Raw genomic sequence first — 19,042 nt, forward strand, 5'->3', positions numbered from 1 at the left:
TTTTTTTTTTTTGAGACAGAGTCTCGCTGTCTCCCAGGCTGGAGTGGCATGGCAGCATCTCCACTCACTGCAAGCTCCAACTCCCGGGTTCACGTCATTCTCCTGCTTCAGCCTCCCGAGTAGCTGGGACTACAGGCGCCCGCCAGCACGCCCAGCTAATTTTTTGTATTTTAGTAGAGACGGGGTTTCACCGTGTTAGCCAGGATGGTCTCGATCTCCTGACCTCGTGATCCACCCACCTCATCCTCCCAAAGTGCTGGGATTACAGGTGTGAGCCACCGCGCCCAGCCTACAATGACCTTTTTATCTGTCTTTGCACGCGTGCACAATGCATGTGTAAGATAAACTCATAGACTATGCATCAGTTTTTAAATACAGAGCTTGAAGCATTACTGGTGCAAATACAACTTGATAAAGCCTCCTAATATTAGACTGTGTGTCTACCATGAAGGGTAGCATATTAGGAATAGCAGTAATGTAAGATTGTTCTTAATTATTTAGGTTATATTCAAGCTACCTACTTAAGGCATTAACAGCTTCTCCTAATAGGAAGTATAAGCTGATTTTAATTTTTCAAACAAACAAAATGATTTCTCTATTTAAACATTTCTGGTAAATTCTCATCTTCTTTACAGTAATCTTAAAAATTAAGATGGTAAGTTTGTACAAATAAACGTTTAAATTAAACATTTAAGAAGCACAACTCAACGTACCAATGCAGTCAAAACCTGGTGCTCCTAACAAAAACTTCACTATCGTTCCAAAGTGAAGTCTTTGTCTAAGTTTGCATGGCATCCCAGAATTTCATTAAAATTATCTTAATCTGATTTAACAGGAGCATAAGAAATTATTTTGCTTACTAAACAGAATCTGGAGGTTTCAGAATATAGATATCAATTATACCCATATAAAAAAACTAGTCTCGGTATCTACCCTTTTTTTTTTTTTTTTTTTGTGAGAGAGTCTCGGTCTGTCACCAGGCTGGAGTGCAGTAGCATGGTCTCGGCTCACTGCAACCTCCACCTCCAGGGTTCAAGCAATTCTCGTGACTCAGCCTCCCGAGTAGCTGGGACTACAGGCACGCGCCACCATGCCCAGCTAATTTTTGTATTTTTAGTAGAGACGGGGTTTCACCATATTGGCCAGGATGGTCTCGATCCCCTGACCTCGTGACCTGCCCGCCTTGGCCTCCCAAAGTGTTGGGTTTACAGGCGTGAGCCACCGTGCTCAGCCTGGTATCTACCATTTTAACTTCCATCTAGTTACATGAAACAAATCACAGAACCTGGTCTGACCCAAAAGCAGGATTAAGTGACATAAAAACCCCAGAAAAATGAATGACATAAAAACCCCAGAAAAATGAATAAAAAAAGTAAGGGCAAAAAGTTTCTTCTACTAATTAATAATTAAAGTTTCTAAGTGTAGATCAGGATCACAAAAGAAACAGATGAAAAGAAAAACCTATAAACGATAGGAAAAATATTAGAATGTTGATCTTGTCCCTTTTTCTGTTGTTCCAGATTACATTACCCTTTTCTTTTATATGCTTTCAGCTTCTAGGAGAAGAGAAGGCTTTTATTAAATTTTAGGGTCAAGGTTTTAGAGTTAATTTACAAATACAACTGCATCAAATCTAGTTGGGACCACACAACTTAAGCAACACCTGCCAGTCCCGGAGTTCTCAGAAGAAAGCACCACTTAAAAGAATGAAACAGATATACGTTTATAAGGAAATCTATAAAACTCTGTCCTTAGTTTGAAGAGACTGCTATGGAAAGAAGTAATTGTCAAGTACACGAAAACTTTACTAGTTAATCAAGCAAGGTACATTTAAAATTATAAAATATAACTATATAATCAATAATGACAGTTTGTTACAAACTAACAAGATTATGAAAAACAGGTAACACAGACATTTTAAAGAATAATTTCGCATGGTCCATTAAACACAAAAGGCACCTAACTTGTACTTAGCAAAATCTTTTCTGGTATCTATGTTAAAGAAAACACTGGCATTAAGTATAAGCAGGTAAAAAATATTTACTGTGTCAATATTTGAAAAACTAAAAATTTGGAAACAAATTTCCATGATCAGGAGATAAGCTGGAATCCTACATGGCTTTAAAAAAAAAAAAAAAAAAAAAAAAACAGAACTGGATATGCCAAATCAAATAGATTATGAAAACATACAAGGGGGAAAAAGGTACAGAATAACACCTTTTTTTTTTTGGTGAGACAGAGTCTCACTCTGTTGCCCAGGCTGCAGTGCAGTGTCCTATTATCGGCTCACTGCAACCTCCACCTCCTGGATTCAAACAATCCTCCTGCCTCAGCCTCCCGAGTAGCTGGGATTACAGGCATGCACCACCATGCCCAGCTAATTTTTGTATTTTTAATACAGACAGGGTTTCACTATGTTGGTCAGGCTGGTCTTGAACTCCTGATCTCAAGTGATCCGCCCACTTTGGCCTCCCAAAGTGCTGGGATTACAGGTGAGAGCCACCATGCCCAGCCAGAATAACATCTTTGACGTAAAATAAGAACTAAACAAATTGACAAACAAAACTCCACATCCACAATATATATGTTACAAATTTATATAAGTATTTTTAAAGGACTACATACGTAAGACACATATTAAACTCCTTATACCTCTGGGAAGAGGACAAAATTGCAACTAGGATTCATATAGTCAAATGTTATAATTTTTATCTGTAATGTCTCATTACTTATAAAACTAAAAATTGATAAAGCAATCATCTGGGTAGCAAGGTGTATTGTTTTAAAATGTAATGCAAGAATTTCAATGCAGAGGTCAGTACTATCTTAATGTTCACACTTTTAAAAGGATGGCTTTCTTTATTCACGTATTCTATAATTAAGATACAAACAAAATAAGGTGATAGTAGTCACTATTAATATAAGAACATAATTTTAAAAGTTTTTCTCTAGTGTAAGAAACATCATCTCAATAGTGACAGAATGGACTAGATTTGACTTCACAGGATTCTTTCAAAGGTGGTAACTATGAAAGTAATTTTTAAAATGTTAAATGATAAATCACAAGAAATAAGACAAATTCCTAGGTCTACTATATTTCAAGTTCTCTACTATAAACGACAAAGGTTAGATTAGGCGACTGCTAAGATTCATCTAGCTCTACATGTCAATACCTATCTTCAACAGATTTAAACAGAATAAAACTTGAGTTTCTACCTTTATTATGTTTATTCATCAGCCTCCCAAAACAAATACAATTTTTCCTTACCTAAAAAGCATAAAAACTGTTGCAGGCATCAGGAATATTTCATTGCAAGCAATGAATTTCAGAATATTTTGTTGATTAGCACTTAATTTGTCCAAGACAGATCTCAACAGAGGTAAACTATTTGAGCCCCTTGCCTAAAACAAAAGAAAACCAACATTAGAAATAAGTGAAGCATTTCTGATAACAATACTTTCTTTCTGTAAGTAAATAGCCTATCCAACAGGCAATACAATCAAATATACTACTTTGGAAATGATGGTACAAAGTTCACAAACCATTTAAGGACAAATATAGTATTTTTCCTGCTTTTTTATATATTTAGACTTAATATAAAAAACAACTTTAGTAAAAGTACCTTTCATTCTTAGCTGCTTTTTCTCAAAAATTATTAACAAAAAATAGTGGTTATTTCTCTCTAACCATGACAAAATCTGACTGTCCAGTAATACAGTTAAAATATCTGCGACTCCTTCCTTAGCTCATGTTAGAATTATAAAGTAATTACTGCTGTGACCAAAGAATTATAGGGATAAAAAAGGCCAATACAAAGCATAAATCTGGATATTTTAATTCAAATTTCAGTATATATGCTGTAAATGTGATTGGTAAATTTGCCTGGATATTTTAATTCAAATTTCAGTATATTCTGTCAATGGCCTGATGCCAAGTTAGGTTTAATGCTCCAACCTAGCAATAAGAAAGAATTTCAGGAAAGCAGCAGTTCTGAAAATTAATATAAAAGATTTAAAAGAGATTCATTCAGTACACTCAACTTATCTGGTATGCCAGAATTAAACACTGACAGAACAAGAGATCTGACAACTCAACAAACTTTAGAGACACAGGTTTCAAAAAAATAGATCTATTTCAAACTTGAAAAAGTCCCCTGGAGACCGGGGGATGATATTAAGTGCAATCCTTTATCTATAAAATGTTCTAGTTTGTGAAACTTCAATAAACACTTCTAAACTTAAGACTTTCAAATCACTAAATAATTCATAACAAGTTTGTAAGGAATGGAGGGACTTTTTGTGACAAATACCAGAATGCCTTAGAATGTGAATTCATATCAATGATCTATAATTCAGAAGTCAGACAAGCAGCAATTTTACTTACATCAAGGACCTTTTTCGTATATGTGGCAGCATGAAGCAAAGAGAATAACAAGACTGGGAAGATACTCACTAAAGAAAACAATTAAGGAAAACATTTAAAAGTCATCAAGTATTCTGCAAAACAGACTACGTATTATGTCCAAATATACAGATCTGAAACATCTGCTAAAATGAGTTCAGTGGAATGGTTTGTTTTACTGATACACTTTAAGCCAAATCAAATTTTGTTAACTGTAAAGAAGAAAGTAAACTATTTCATTTTCTAAAATTCAGTTTTTTGTTTGTTTGTTTGTTTCTTAAGATGAAGTCTCACTCTTCTCCCCCAGGCTGGAGTGCAGTGGCGCAACCTTGGCTCACTGCAACCTCCTCCTCCTGAGTTCAAGCGATTCTCCTGCCTCAGCCTCCCGAGTAGCTGGGATTACAGATGCCTGCCACCACGCTCAGCTAATTTTTGTATTTTTAGTAGAGACAGGGTTTCACCATGTAGGCCAGGCTGGTCTCAAACTCCTTACCTCAGGTGATCTGCCCGCCTCGGCCTCCCAAAGTGCTGGAATTATAGGTGTGAGCCACCGCGCTCGGCCAATTCACAGTTCTTTTTATGACAAAAATTAATAGTGAAAAAGTTTTTTCATTCATTTCTACTGGGTAACAATTTAAACACTTGCTAAATTAAATTGAAATCCAGGTCACCCCAAAGGGTTGTAAGTATAGCTTTTAACCCTACAACGGCTTTCTTGGTCATTCTAACTTACCCTTCAAACACAGTAGTTTTATAGTGCTTTCACAATCTCAAATGCTGAGGAAAGAGTCTAAGGTAATGGTTTAAAGAGTAATTCACAAATGTTTAGTCCTGAAGACTAAAGATCTTTTATTACTTCTTTCCTACAAAGACTCTAAAATTTTGAGATACTATACCTAACAAGTCGTTCCAGTTATGCTCTCAATTTGTAAAAATTAAAATGGCAGTATATATTTTACTTTGTATACAGTCAGTTGAAACTCTTAACAGCTTAATTACAGACATAAGAAAAGAATCCTTTTGAATCCAACTGTTTGGCTTTATGCCATGGATAAACACACTTTTCATTCAGCTTTTTGGAAAATGGAAATTGTTCAAAAGACCCCATTCTCCACCCCAATTTCTACCAGGTTGATTTAAAAAAAAAAAAATTGTCAAGTAGTTCCACAAAATGATGTAGACTGTTAAGTCAATCACAAATGGCAAAAATACTTGTCCTAAAAATATTAGCAGTTCCTAAGAAATGAACCATTGTATTTTTCTATACTAACTGAAGGCCTGATATGACAGGAAATGGTGATTGCTATAACATAATCTGAGTATCAAATTCATTATAACCATAACTCATTTAGGAATCCAAGGGACCCAGTTTCCAACTGACAAGCAAGACACCAACCTATATCCAAGTATTAGAAGAACCGTAACTCTCTAATATAGTTTTCCAAATTAATATCCTGACCAACTCGTTCCCACCGCTAACAAGAATTAAGAAAAATGTCCATTTCCTAAGTAGGGATCATATATGTATATAAAAAGTTTTAAAAATTTTAATTAATCATAGACTACTTTGAAACTGATGGAAGCTACAACTATCTCCTGAAGTCATTATAAAACTCTGTTGATCCTTAAAGAATTCAATTCAAACTTTGACACATATCCAGACTGAATTCAATAAAAGGGGCAGTGTCAGGTAGTGAAATATAGCCCTGAATTGGGAGTCGAGATACCTGGGTTCCACTCCCGACTCTGTCACTAACCTAACTTTCCTAGGCCAAGTTTCATGCTCTGGCAAATGAGTATTCAGAGATCAAAGCTAGAAATTTCCAATGAGTCTTTTATCTCTAACATTCTATAGTTCACAAATCCTTGGTAAGAGATTCATAATCTTAGTCTTCAACATCACTTTTAAACTATTAATACAATATATTTAGAAAAGGTAAGAGGTGAAATGCCCTAAGTATCTGTTATTAATCAAGGAAGGACAAAATATCTCCTTTATAAGAACAAAAATCAGAACGCAAGTCTGTAATATTACTTTGGGCCCACTTTTATTTATTACCATATCACCTTAATAATCAGATAAGCATTTCCTGCCAATTACTAGTTTATGTTATTCCCACTGTTTACTACATTCCCTTTTTAAGAATTTAAGGAATATGAAATCCTTAATCTTCAACATTCCCAGGAAAGAGGGGCTACCAAATAACCAACTGTATAAAAAGGCAGAAAGGCTTTCTTCACTAGTCATGAGTCTCATTTGGCAAGACCTCAGGATTCACTCAACAAAACTTACTGATCTGTGTGAGGCACTGTTCCCAAAGTTATTGATGTATTCAGTTTACCTGACATTAAAACACATTTTCTGTCATTTCTATTTCTCCCTCTGAAGAAATTTTAAGCTACTAAAAGGCATGACCAAAAATCTCTACATAACTTCCTGTTATAGCTCAGAAAGTCTAGAATTTTAACATTGGTGACTGCAAAGCACTTCAATCAACAGAGGCCAGTCAAGCCAATAATATGCCAAACAAATGTGATTATCATTTACAGTCATAGTATAATAATCATTTAATAAGTTTTACCTAAAAATGAACCAATACAAATTATGATGGGACATTACAGACCCATGCATTAAAACAGGAAAAATTTTATCCTTACATTTCAAACTACCCATATTATCTCAGTGAAGCATGTAATTTAAAGGGAATCTCTATATAATGAACACGTAAATGAAGTTACCAGTTTTACCCACATACAGAAAGAAATATCTTTAATGTACACTTAAGTGTTACTCATCCACTAACTGTAGATCAGGTAGGGCTTTTAAGTTAGACCTTTTCGGCATTACTACTTACTAGCCAATGTGTGGGAAGTGGATACCGATAAACAGCAAATCAGCATCTTTATTAAAAATATACCACAATGAGTGGTATATTTTTTAGAGTGCTACAAAGATTAAACGTCAAGTTCTTTTTTTTTTTTTTTTTTTTGAGACGGAGTCTCGCTCTATCACTCAGGCTGGAGTGCAAGTGGCATGATCTTGGCTCACTGCAATCTCCACCTCCAGGGTTCAAGCGATTCTCCTACCTCAGCCTCCTGAGCAGCTGGAACTATAGGCACGTGCCACCATGCCCAGCTAATTTTTTGTATTTTTAGTAGAGATGGGGTTTCACCATATTAGTCAGGATGGTCTCAATCTCCTGACCTCATGATCCACCCACCTCGGCCTCCCAAAGTGCCACCATGCATGAGCCACCGTGCCTGGCCTAAATTCAAGTCCTTATACTGGCAAAATAGGTGCTCAGGAAATTTCTGTTTCCTCCTATTTCTTTTCCTTAAGACTTATAAAAATCTATTTAAAAGTTTGATACTTCATGAGCATAGGTATCTAAATAGGTAATATTCAGTCTCAGAGGAATATTTTATTATGCTTTACATAACATATAAATGTATCATAATATTCAAAAGCTCTTAGAGCAGCACTTCTCAATGCACAAAATGATTTGCAGAGATAATCTACAGGAAAAAAAACCAAAACAGTTAAGTTTAAAAAACCCTGGTAACTCTTTGTTTCACAACACACGTTAGAATACCAAAGTCCCTATAGTAAAGAACCCTATTTAAAAATGTTTAACCTGGCCGGGCATGATGGCTTACACCTGTAATTCCAACACTTTGGGAGGCCAAGGCAGGTGGATCATGAGGTCAGGAGTTCAAGACAAGCCTGGCCAAGATGGTGAAACCCCGTCTTTACTAAAACTACAAAAAAATTAGCCGGGTGTGGTGGCAGGCGCCTGTATTTCCCAGCTACTCAGACGGCTGAGGCAGAGAATTGCTTGAACCCAGGAGGCAGAGGGTGCAGTGAGCCGAGATCGCGCCACTGCACTCCAGCCTGGGTGACAGAGCAAGACCCTGTCTCAAAAAAAAAAAAAAAAAAGTTTAACCTGGCGTTCACTATAGAACCTCTTCCCTACTTTTCCCCCTCCTATTATGGAATACCCAGTATCATCCCACAACACACCTTTGAAACGTGAAAACATACAAATTCCAAACGAGTTATTTCTCATTAGCTTCACAGATTATCCATGCGTGTCCTTATTTTCTACTCTATACACAGCAAATATTAACTTCTTTGTATTATCTCATTCCCTGCTTAAGTAAGTTATTTCTTGGTTAAATTCCGTTTGTGTCTAGTTCACTGGGGGTTAAGACAGAAAGAGCTGAGGACCTCTCTTTTTTAAAGCAAGACATGACACTTTGCCAAAAATGTGAATTAAATGAAAAAAATTTTAAATATTAAAGTAAGTTCTGCATAAGCTTATACTTGGAAGCAGAATTTGAAAATATCCATTCTAACAGAGAAGATTACAAGAGGCAAGAACAAAGATAGTTTAAAATTCCTAAATCAGCTCTTCAAAGTTTACATTTCACATTCTAAAAGTCAGAAATTCTTACGCTAAACATATCTTCATTCAAATGAAGTGCCAAGAACAAACCCAGACTTCATGGAATGCCTTCATTGCTGAAATAATCAGAAGAGATCTCCTATATACTTAGTTGGCAATTTCATTGTTAAAAAGGTAGAAAAGGATACTTGTAACTGGGTAGGAGTTTACAAAGATGAGTGAATACAACAGGTAGTGACAGCTGTCCTCTAACAAAGCCTGGGCCAGGAATGCTCTGCTTAACTGGAAGTGTGGTAATCTTTGATGCAGCCTCAGAGCACTGGTAAGAGCATTTGCCAGCAAAGCACGTTGGTAAAAGCTTGCTGCTTCATGCAACCTGCAAATTACCAGAGGAGAGGTTATCATGAGACATAAACAACTGCAGTGTCTCTTCCTCCTTTGTGAATTGCATCATAATTGCACAACACCTAAATCACTTGTCAATAGAAAAAAATTACATGAACTTATTCTACCTTTTTAATAGCATCACTTCATATATACGTCCAACTGAATTTTTTATAATCAATTTATAAAATTGAATTTTATAAAGCAGGATCTTCCATCAAGTAATAAGTAAAAATAAAAAAAACATGAACTTATCTCATTCCCACACATCAATTTTTCCTTGGATTTTCAATGTGTTAGTTTCACAAGATATAAAATATTCCTCTAACCGACAGTGTTATTAGGTTGTTAGTACCTTAAGGCTGGAACTTGTATTTTATTTGTCCCTGAACCCTTTACAGGTTAACAAGTCTTACACATAAAAGGCATTCCAGATAAACTGACTCAACAATTGAATATCAAAGGCAGCAATATGTATAATACATACCCAAGAAGAGGCAGAACAAACAAAGCAGAGCAGTAAACTGTGAACAAGCGAGAAAGCCACATTGCCGTGTCCAGTTTATTGGTCATCATGAATTGCTAAATTTAAAAAGAAAAATACTGTAAGCTATGCCTGCAAATTATGTTTTTAAGCATCAAGACTGTGTGGTTTTTATGTCTACTCAAAATATTTTAATCTTGCTCCATTTGTTTTTAGATCATTAGGTGAAAACTCTAAGGCAATTAAATGTTTCACGTATACGCTTAATGGCAAGTCCGAACACCTTATAGTTTTCATGTGGAAAGCACAAGAAGTACTTAAACAGAAATAAACAGAAAAACATCAGCTGACATTTGAAAAAATGCAAAGACTAATTAATTAGAAAAAATAATCTTAACAGAAATTCAACTACAATTGTCTGTGTTCCTTTAATACTTGTAATATTGGCTTCATCTATTTTAAAAGAACATTAAACAAAAACTAATTGCTCTCAAGAGATCCATATGCCTATTCTTAGCAAAAACTCTCAAATCTGAATAGGTAGGTCTCAGAGCTGAGTAAAACATCACATAAAGCCAGTTTGGATTAAAGAAACCTTTTGAAGAAGAAACATAAAACCATGACAGTAGTAACAACTGAACTCATTCGCCCTGTAATCTACCTACATGCACAAGAGCCTGGCATACTGTAGGTGCTCAAAATACGGCTGACAGGTATTAAATGGCCACCTGCCTCTCTGATTACACCACTCTCTTTATCACCTCCATGTTCCCACACCAAGTCTTACCGTAGTTTCGGTAGTGCTAGATTAAACTTCCATATACCATTTTCTTCTCCAGCTTTTTCCCATTCTGTCTTTTCCTTTGCTGCTTTCCCCCCAATACCTATGTCTATTACCACTAAAGCAGAATCTTAAAATTTGTTTTCTCATTAAAATGTATCTTATATTCAAATTCTAAAGTGGCTTTTACATATTTTGTCTAGGATCTTCGTAAGTAATTTTAACATCGAGATCCATATATATAGATATATAAACAAAAGTTTCACAAACAATATTTACCCTATTGTACATAATGGATTTTGACATTTTCTATTTAATTTTTAAAAAACAGCTGGTGTTTTCACTAAAGTGACTTCTCAACTCACTAAGGGGTCTACCTGAAGTCTAAAAACACTGCTCTACGTAATTTAATTTCATTATCTTTTGAAAAAAACAATGAAAAATTTGAGGGGAAAATGCAAGTACATTGTAAAATTCCAGGCTGTTCTATTGTATGTCTTTTTAACCCACATGTAGGTAATTTCAGAAATATGAAATACAACTTGGATTTATTATTAAATCCAGACTTACCATACTGTGACTCCAGTAAATTGAAATGATTGGCAGTAATCAAGTGAAGGATGAATCCAGCTTACTGTGCTCAGTTTCTCAACAAATATTACAACTGTGCACCACAGTTTGAAAGTTAGTTTTAGAACATTCTCCTTAAAATCTATTTGTTCAGGGTGTTTATTCTGCAATAAATCATTGAGCTATGCGTTTCGTTTTGTACACACTTATGTATATTTTGTTATACAATTTTAAAAGTTTAAGAAAGTGTATTGGTATACATTTTTTAAGAGTAAACTGTCCAACCATCATACTAATAAATAGCTCAGGCAAAAAAAGAAAAAACAAAATCACTAGATCTTTGCGTGAAAAATTGTTGAGGAGCAATAATTCACACAGTCTCACAGTATCATGCCAAAGAACACTTTAGTTAGAAAGGAAAAAAGGAATCTTTACAATGGAGAAACTGGTGGACACCACCTTAATCAAATAATCAAATTCTGCAATGATCGGATAAACCAATGTAAAATGCTTCCTGATATATAATATAGATATACATATCAGATATACATATATGCTGCAAAATATGTCTGGACTCACAACTATCAGTATCTTAAAAGATAAAAAAGGGGAGGAGAGGGCAGAAGAACTGTTCCTAGATTAAAAAGGAGTAAACAAGATACAGACAGTAAATTGAATGTACGCTTGAGACAGGCTCTCCCTCTGTCACCCCAGGCTGGAGCGCAGCAGCACACCCCGCCTCAGTCTCCCGAGTAGCTCGGACTATGCTGGGACTATAGGAGCGCACCTCCAAGACCGGCTAATTTATGTTTGTTTTGAGAGGAGGTTTTGCTCTATCGCGGAAGCTGGAGTGCAGTGGTGCGATCTTGGCTCACTGCAGCTTCAACTTCTCCGGCCCAAGCGATCCGCCCGCCTCAGCCTCCCAAAGTGCTGGAATTACAGGGGTGAGCCACCAGGCTCCGCCTAATTTTTTTGATTTCTAGTAGAGATGAGGTCTCGCTGTGTTTCCAAGGCTGGTCTCGAACTCCTGAACTCAAGCGATCCTCCTGCCTTGGACTCCCAAAGTTCTGGGCTTACAGGAGGGAGCCACTGTGCCCGGCCATCGATGCATGCTTTTTGGCTGAATCCCGGATGAAGAGAAAGCAGCTTTAAAGGACAATTATGGAAATTTGCACATGGATTTTATATTAGGTAATATTTCTCAAATGTGGTAACTGCATTGTGGTCACACAGAATACTTAACTATTTATGGATTAAAAAGTAGAGGACAGTAATGCTCCGGGCACAAATAACTTGTTAGCTCCAGATCAGCATCTTAAAAAATTTACAAAAGCATAATGATATTTCTCTTAATAAAGAACAAAGTGAAAAAGAAAAAGACCACCGCTCTCCTCCTTTTGCATAATTTCTATATACAATGGTATATCCTAGGCAGAAACGTTTTTTGCCAGCACCCGTGTGCTCCACGTGGTGTGTGTCATGGATCATGCGTGTCATGGCACAACCTCATGTGGCATCTTTAACCCTGGGGCCTACGATAAACAAGAGACGGAGGTGTGAGAAGAGGAAAGAAGGCCCAATTTCCATGGCATACAGGTGAGGGCCACGAGCTGCAGGTCAGTCTACTGTCGCTTCGGAAACAAACTTGTAGTTCCCTCCATATCTTCGCTCAGGACCTCCCCTCTCCCCGTTCCAACTTCCCCACCCCAACTCATTAATCCCAGTCCCGAAAGCACTGAGCTTCTGGAACGCCTCGGGACTCGCAACACTTCCTGCTTCTTCCTAACTCTTGCAAATCAAGCCAGGCTACCCTGCCCTCGCACTTACCACAGCGCCCGCCCCTTGGGGGCCGTTTGGGGTCGTATCTGCCATGGGCTCACACTAGCGTCTGCAACGCTGCAACCGCGGAGAGAAGAAAGAGGGGAGAAAACGTCAGCGCTGGGGCCAGGACCTGGGTACCGGCTTCCCTGCCTCGCGCCACACACAGGCCGGATGCACCCTGCCGGAACTCTGAGCCTTCACCAGGAAAGGGCCTCGCTAGCCCGGTGCAGCCTACTGGATCCAGGGCACCTGCAGCAGCCGCGAGGTACCTGTCCCGAGATCAAAGCGGTGTTTCCAGAAAGACGGGGGCGAAGGCGGAGCTTAAGGGTGAAGCCCTAGAGAGCCAACCTATGCCGCCGGCTCCAGGTTATGGCCCAACCCGGAAGTACTCCTTTCATTTCCGTAGGGAAAAGGCGGTGACGAAGGGGGGAAACGGGAGTGGTTCCCAGAGGCATGACGGGAAGTGTAGTTTTTTTCCTCCTAATTTGAGCTCCACCTGTCCTACCCGCCGATTGGCCCAGTGGGCTAAGAAATCAGGAAGGGGGAGCAACTTTTGCGTCAAATACAGCTCACAAATAATCCTCCCTGCCCATGCTCAAACCATGAAATTTCTCCACTTCCTGATATAGAGGCCTCAGAAACATCTTTGATCCCTTTCTCCAGGGACTCACTAAGCCCTGTGGTTCTATGTTTATTAATTCTTTAAACAAATATTTATGAGGCCTGCTATGTGACAGGCTCCATACTTGGCAAGGCGGATAAAAAGAGGAATATGACACAGATTGCAAAAGAGAGACAAATAAGCGGAAATCAGAGCATAGTGATTGTGTAATATGTGCAGAGGCTGATTTAATCACAGGGAACGCAGAGGACGGTACCTAAATCAGAAGGGGTCTAGGGAGGTTTCCTGGAAAAGATAATTCCGGTCCTTAATCTTGAAGGACAAAAAGTTGTCTGAAAGTGTTACCAGTGGAGGGTGTCCAAGTTCTTGGCGTTTTGAACATAGAAACGGACAAAACGCACAAAGCAAGGAAAGAATGAAGCAACAAAAACAGAGATTTGTTGAAAATGAAAGTACACTCCACAGTGTGGGAGCGCTGGACAGCAGTTCAAGGGCCCTGCTTCAAGGTACAGAATCTTCTCAGGTCCAAATACCCCCTAGAGGTTTCCCATTGGCCACTTGGAGTTCACTTCATGTAAATGAAGTGGTGGCCCCCAATCAGAGGCTGAAGTGAAGTTACAAAGTTGCACTTCTGTGCAAACGTCTGATTGGTTAAAAAAAGCAACCAATCAGAGGTACTTTCAATTTCCCATCTGCTGCGCAGAACAGGTCCGGGCTTGCAAAGGGAGTAGTGTCTGGTCCTTATGTTACTTAGGCATGGAAAGTAAGGATTTTCCTTTCAATTTAGTTCTAGGAACTCAGCGAGAAACGGCATTAGGTTCCCTACCTCTATACGATATTCTGCTGCCTCAAAAGGGGAAGAGGACTCCAGACAGGGTAACAGAAAGTGCAAGAAGTAACAGGATAGCCAGAGGACTAGTTCAGTGTGACCAGAATGATGGTGCCAGTCAGGGGATTGTGAAAGATTTGGGCTAGAGAGGCAGGCAGGCGTGTACTGAGGAAAGGATCTGAACTTGACCCTGAAATCCAGAGAACCATGGTACAATTTTAATCAGAAGTGTGACATCATGAGATTTAGAAACATCTCTCTGGCAACAGGGTGGAGGATGACCAGAGGGGCAAACTAAAGGTCAGGAAATTAGTTGTGAAGTCATTTTTTAATATATAAACTAAAAATAAAATCCTAAGTCAGGGGTCTGTCGACTGACTGGATAGATCCGTCTCTTGGGGACCCCAGCCATGATGGGACAGGAGATCAGACATGCCTCATTATAACCCCTCCCTTTTGTCGTTTAGACACAACTGACTAGCAACTACTTAGGCATGGAAAGTTACGGTTTTCCTTTAAATTTAGTTCTAGGAAGTCAGCCTACATTTAACATGTTAATGTTACAATAAAGATCATAACATTGACAGAACAAACTCTTTGTAGGAATAGGGTACCAAATTATAAACAGGACCTAAGGCCATGCCAGGCAAGGGTTAAGTCATGCACCCCTCCCCCCCCATACTTAAAACACAGGTGCTGGAGAGGATGTGGAGAAACAGGAACACTTTTACACTGTTGGTGAGACTGAAAACTAGTTCAACCATTGTGGAAGACAGTGTGGTGATTCCTCAAGGATCTAGAACTACAAATACCATTTGACCCAGCTATCCCATTACTGGGTATATACCCAAAGGATTATAAATCATGCTGCTATAAAGACACATGCACACGTATGTTTATTGCGGCACTATTAACAATAGCAAAGACTTGAAATCAACCCAAATGCCCATCAATGATAGACTGGATTAAGAAAATGTGGCACATATACACCATGGAATACTATGCAGCCATAAAAAGGATGAGTTCATGTCCTTTGTAGGGACATGGATGAAGCTGGAAACCATCATTCTCAGCAAACTATCGCAAAGACAAAACACCAAACACCGCATGTTCTCACTCATAGGTGGGAATTGAACAATGAGAACACTTGGACACAGGAAGGGGGACATCACATACCGGGGCCTGTCGTGGGGTGGGGGCAGGGGAAAGGGATAGCATTAGGAGATATACCTAATGTAAATGACGAGTTAATGGGTGCAACACACCAACATGGCACATGTATACATATGTAACAGACGTGCACGTTGTGAACATGTACCCTAGAATTTAAAGTATAATAGTAAAAAATAAAATAAAATAAATTATGTTCTACCACAAGAGTTTCCCACCCCCCCCCCCCCCTCCCCCCCCCCCTCCCCCCCCCCCCACCCTCTGGCAGCTAAACAACCACCGGCCTAGAGAGAAGCAATATTAAAACAATTACTACTGATCCAGCTCACAGACACTAACTGAACCCCTGCTATACCAACCATAGCTACAGCTTTGATTGCACAAGAGACTGATTTCAGTAACTTTCTCCAGATAAGACCACTGACCATAGACTGGTTCTGGCCACTTTACAGAGGCCATGCACTTGTGTGCCTTCATCTCTGCTTCACCTTTTGATGTACAGGGCCTAACTGTAACACATTAAATGTTAAGTCTCCACCCCAAGGTGAACACAGGTTGTATGTAACATGCATGTTGTTCCATACGCATGGATCAGGACTACTTTTATGAATATTCATAGCTCCTCCTATGACCTGTTGAATATGTAAGTTTAGCCAACCTATTCAGCATAAAGCTCTTACCAAGCCCCTCTTCCTTTAAAGTGCCTTTCTCTGGTCTTTGCTGGAGGCTATGCTTCTCAGCCTGTGAGATGGCCACCTTGCAGGCTGTATCTCCTTATAAGAAATAAAGTCTCCTTTTCTCAATGTATAGATCCTGTGAGTTTTAAGTTAACACGTGCATGTAGGAAAGAAGTGACGAGATTCTGGATTGAGGCAGTGTTGTTGGGGAAAAGAAGAGGAAAGATGACTTGGAGGTGGCTTCTAAGATGTGGTGACTAACTAGGTACGGGTGTGTAGGAAAGGGAATGTCATCTGCTGAGACCTGAAGAAGAGTGTAGAAAAAAATGCATTAGAAGAGCAGTAGATTGAGAATCAAATATGAAGGGGCTAGGGAGAGGGAGCGAACTGGGGACCTACTGGAAAGCTGGCAACCTGTTGGAAAACTGGCACCCTGTTGGAAAACCAAGAGACTGTAATGCTCTTCCTCTGTCAGATGTGTGGTTCTCCTCTAGTATCCATGGGCAGACCAGGTGCTAGTCAGCTGCAGTCAAGAAATCAAATGGGGTTCTCCTGAAACAGTACAAACCTCTTTTTCTAAAGCCACTGCCCAAGTTCAGGTCCTTCAAATCTCTAGCCTGGATTACTCATCCTCCTAGCTGAGCTAAAATGCCACCTCCTCTGCATTCTTCCCATGTCACTTACTCCATATTTTTATAGCACTTACACTTTTTAACATTTCTTAGAATTATATGTCTACTTGCCAGTGTGTTTGTTTGTGTGTGTCTATGGTAGTCAACTCAGGCTGCCATAATGAAATACCATAAAGTGGGTAGCATAAGCAACACAAATTTGTTTTCTCACAGTTCTGGAGGCTGGGAGGTTTAAGATTAAGGTTCTAGCAAGGTAAGTTTCATTTTAGCCACAGGCAGCTGCCATTTTTTGTGTGCTCAATTTAGGAGGCGGTGAATGATCTCTCTCCTCCTCTCTTCCCCTTCTTATAAGGTCGCCAGTTTTGTCAGATTAGGACCCCATCCTTATAACTTAAGTTAGCCTTAATTACTTCCTAAAGATCCTGTTTCCAAATGCATACAGTCACATGAGGGCTAGGGTCTTGACATATGAATTTGGGGGACACAATTCAGTCCATAGCTATATATATATTGTACATATGTATGTATGTAAGGATATACATATATTTTTTACTGATTTAAAGGATCATCTTATTACAAAAATATTAAAATACAAAATGTTCTCTATTGCAAATTCCATATAGCTAATTAATCTCACAGATACTTTTTTTGATTTTGCTGAACTCTCATATCTATAGCAATATATAGTTGCCATTGGTGAATGAGCGTAATTCCATGAATGTTGCTTGATATTTTTGTTAAAGAGTAAAATGAAAGTGAAACTAAGACATATATCTTCAACTTTGCATATTAAAATAATTGCAAGTTTACTCCCCTAAGTAGTTGTATTTAGTGTATGAGAACAGCCCTAAGCCCTGACAAAATTTGCTATTTTTAGTTCTTACCAATATTAGGTATATAAATGGTATGTCATTATTTTTTCAATTTTCATTTTCCTGAGTAGTAGTGAGGCTGAGTGTCTTTTCACAACTTTATTTGCCATTCAGATTTTCTCTCCTGTTGCCTTTTTTTTTTTTTTTTTTGAGACGCAGTCTTACACTGTCGCCTGGGCTTGAGTGCAATGGCACAATCTTAACTCACTGCAGCCTCCACCTCCCAGGTTCAAACGATTCTCCTGCCTCAGCCTCCTGAGTAGCTGGGATTATAGATGCCCACCACCACTCTGGACTAATTTTTTGTATTTTTAGTAGAGATGGGGTTTCAGTATGTTGGCCAGGCTAGTCTCAAACTCCTGACCTCGTGATCCACCCGCCTCAGCCTCCCAAAGTGCTGGGATTACAGGCGTGAGCCACGGTGCCCGGCCTCTGTTGCCTCTTTTCTACTGAGCTGTTTTTCCTTTATTATGGTCCATTATTATTGATTTGTTGGCATTTTAAAATTTTTTTGTTAAAATTGTGTTTTGATACTAGTTTTTTGTTATATTGTTACTGGTAGAGGGTCTTGACTGCAAGTTGCCCAGATTCTTGGCATTTTGAACAAAGAATTGAACAAAACACCCAACAAAGCAAAGAAAGAATGAAGCAAGGAAAGAACAAAAGCAGGGATTTGTTGAAAACGAAAGTACACTACACAGTGTGGGAGCTGGCCGATATTGAATCTTCTCTGGTCTGAATACCCTCTAGGTTTCCCATTGGCCACTTCATGCTCACCTCATGTAAATGAAATGGTGGCCTGAAATCAGTTGCTTTGTGCAGCCAATCAGAGGCTGAAGTGGAGTTACAAAGGTCACATTCCTGTGCAAACATCTTCACCTTATGGGGGACAAAAGGCAAAATAATATGACTACTCTGAAAAGATCAGAGGTAGACAATCTTTTAGTAGACGTGTATATTTAAGAGCCCAAATGACATCAAAGAAAACTGTGTTCTTGTCTCTGCTTCCCTCTGAGTTGACTTCATTGTCAAGTTGATTCTCCAACTTTAGTCCATATTCCACCAGATTAGAAAGACCAGCCTGTAGAAAGTGCCTCTTGCTTGATACTTTCAATTTAATGAGCCAGGCTTGATTCTCACTGGATCAAATTTGGTCCCATAAAAATTTCTACACCAATCATTTAGTTTAAGAGACAGACTGACCATGCTTGGGTCATTCACTCACTCTTGTTTGAATGGAGAGTTCTGAAGGGAATGTATGCAAGATCGTTACAGCAGGTAGCTAGCATAGTATGAGGAAGACAGGAAAGGGCACCCCGCCTCCCTTCCCACACACACTAGGAGTGTTGGGTAAGCATCAGGGGATGGTTGGGCTGTTGTTAACTGTCTCTC

General features: G+C 38.7%; 1 protein-coding gene across 1 annotated transcript in view; it reads right to left on the reverse strand.

The window, feature by feature from the left end:
• Positions 1 to 13,252, reverse strand: part of TMEM33 (transmembrane protein 33) — a 21,946-nt gene extending 8,694 nt beyond the window's left edge. The window contains exons 1-5 of the mRNA XM_023224611.1: positions 12,855 to 13,252; positions 9,680 to 9,774; positions 8,997 to 9,184; positions 4,385 to 4,452; positions 3,269 to 3,402 (exon numbers count right to left, since the gene is read on the reverse strand). Of these exons, the coding sequence (XP_023080379.1) occupies positions 3,269 to 3,402; positions 4,385 to 4,452; positions 8,997 to 9,184; positions 9,680 to 9,774; positions 12,855 to 12,899 (530 nt within the window). The 5' untranslated portion in view covers positions 12,900 to 13,252. The remainder of the gene's footprint in view (positions 1 to 3,268; positions 3,403 to 4,384; positions 4,453 to 8,996; positions 9,185 to 9,679; positions 9,775 to 12,854) is intronic.
• Positions 13,253 to 19,042: the final 5,790 nt, after the last annotated feature.

This window comes from Piliocolobus tephrosceles, chromosome 3 (genome assembly GCF_002776525.5).
Source record: "Piliocolobus tephrosceles isolate RC106 chromosome 3, ASM277652v3, whole genome shotgun sequence".
NCBI lineage: Eukaryota > Metazoa > Chordata > Mammalia > Primates > Cercopithecidae > Piliocolobus > Piliocolobus tephrosceles.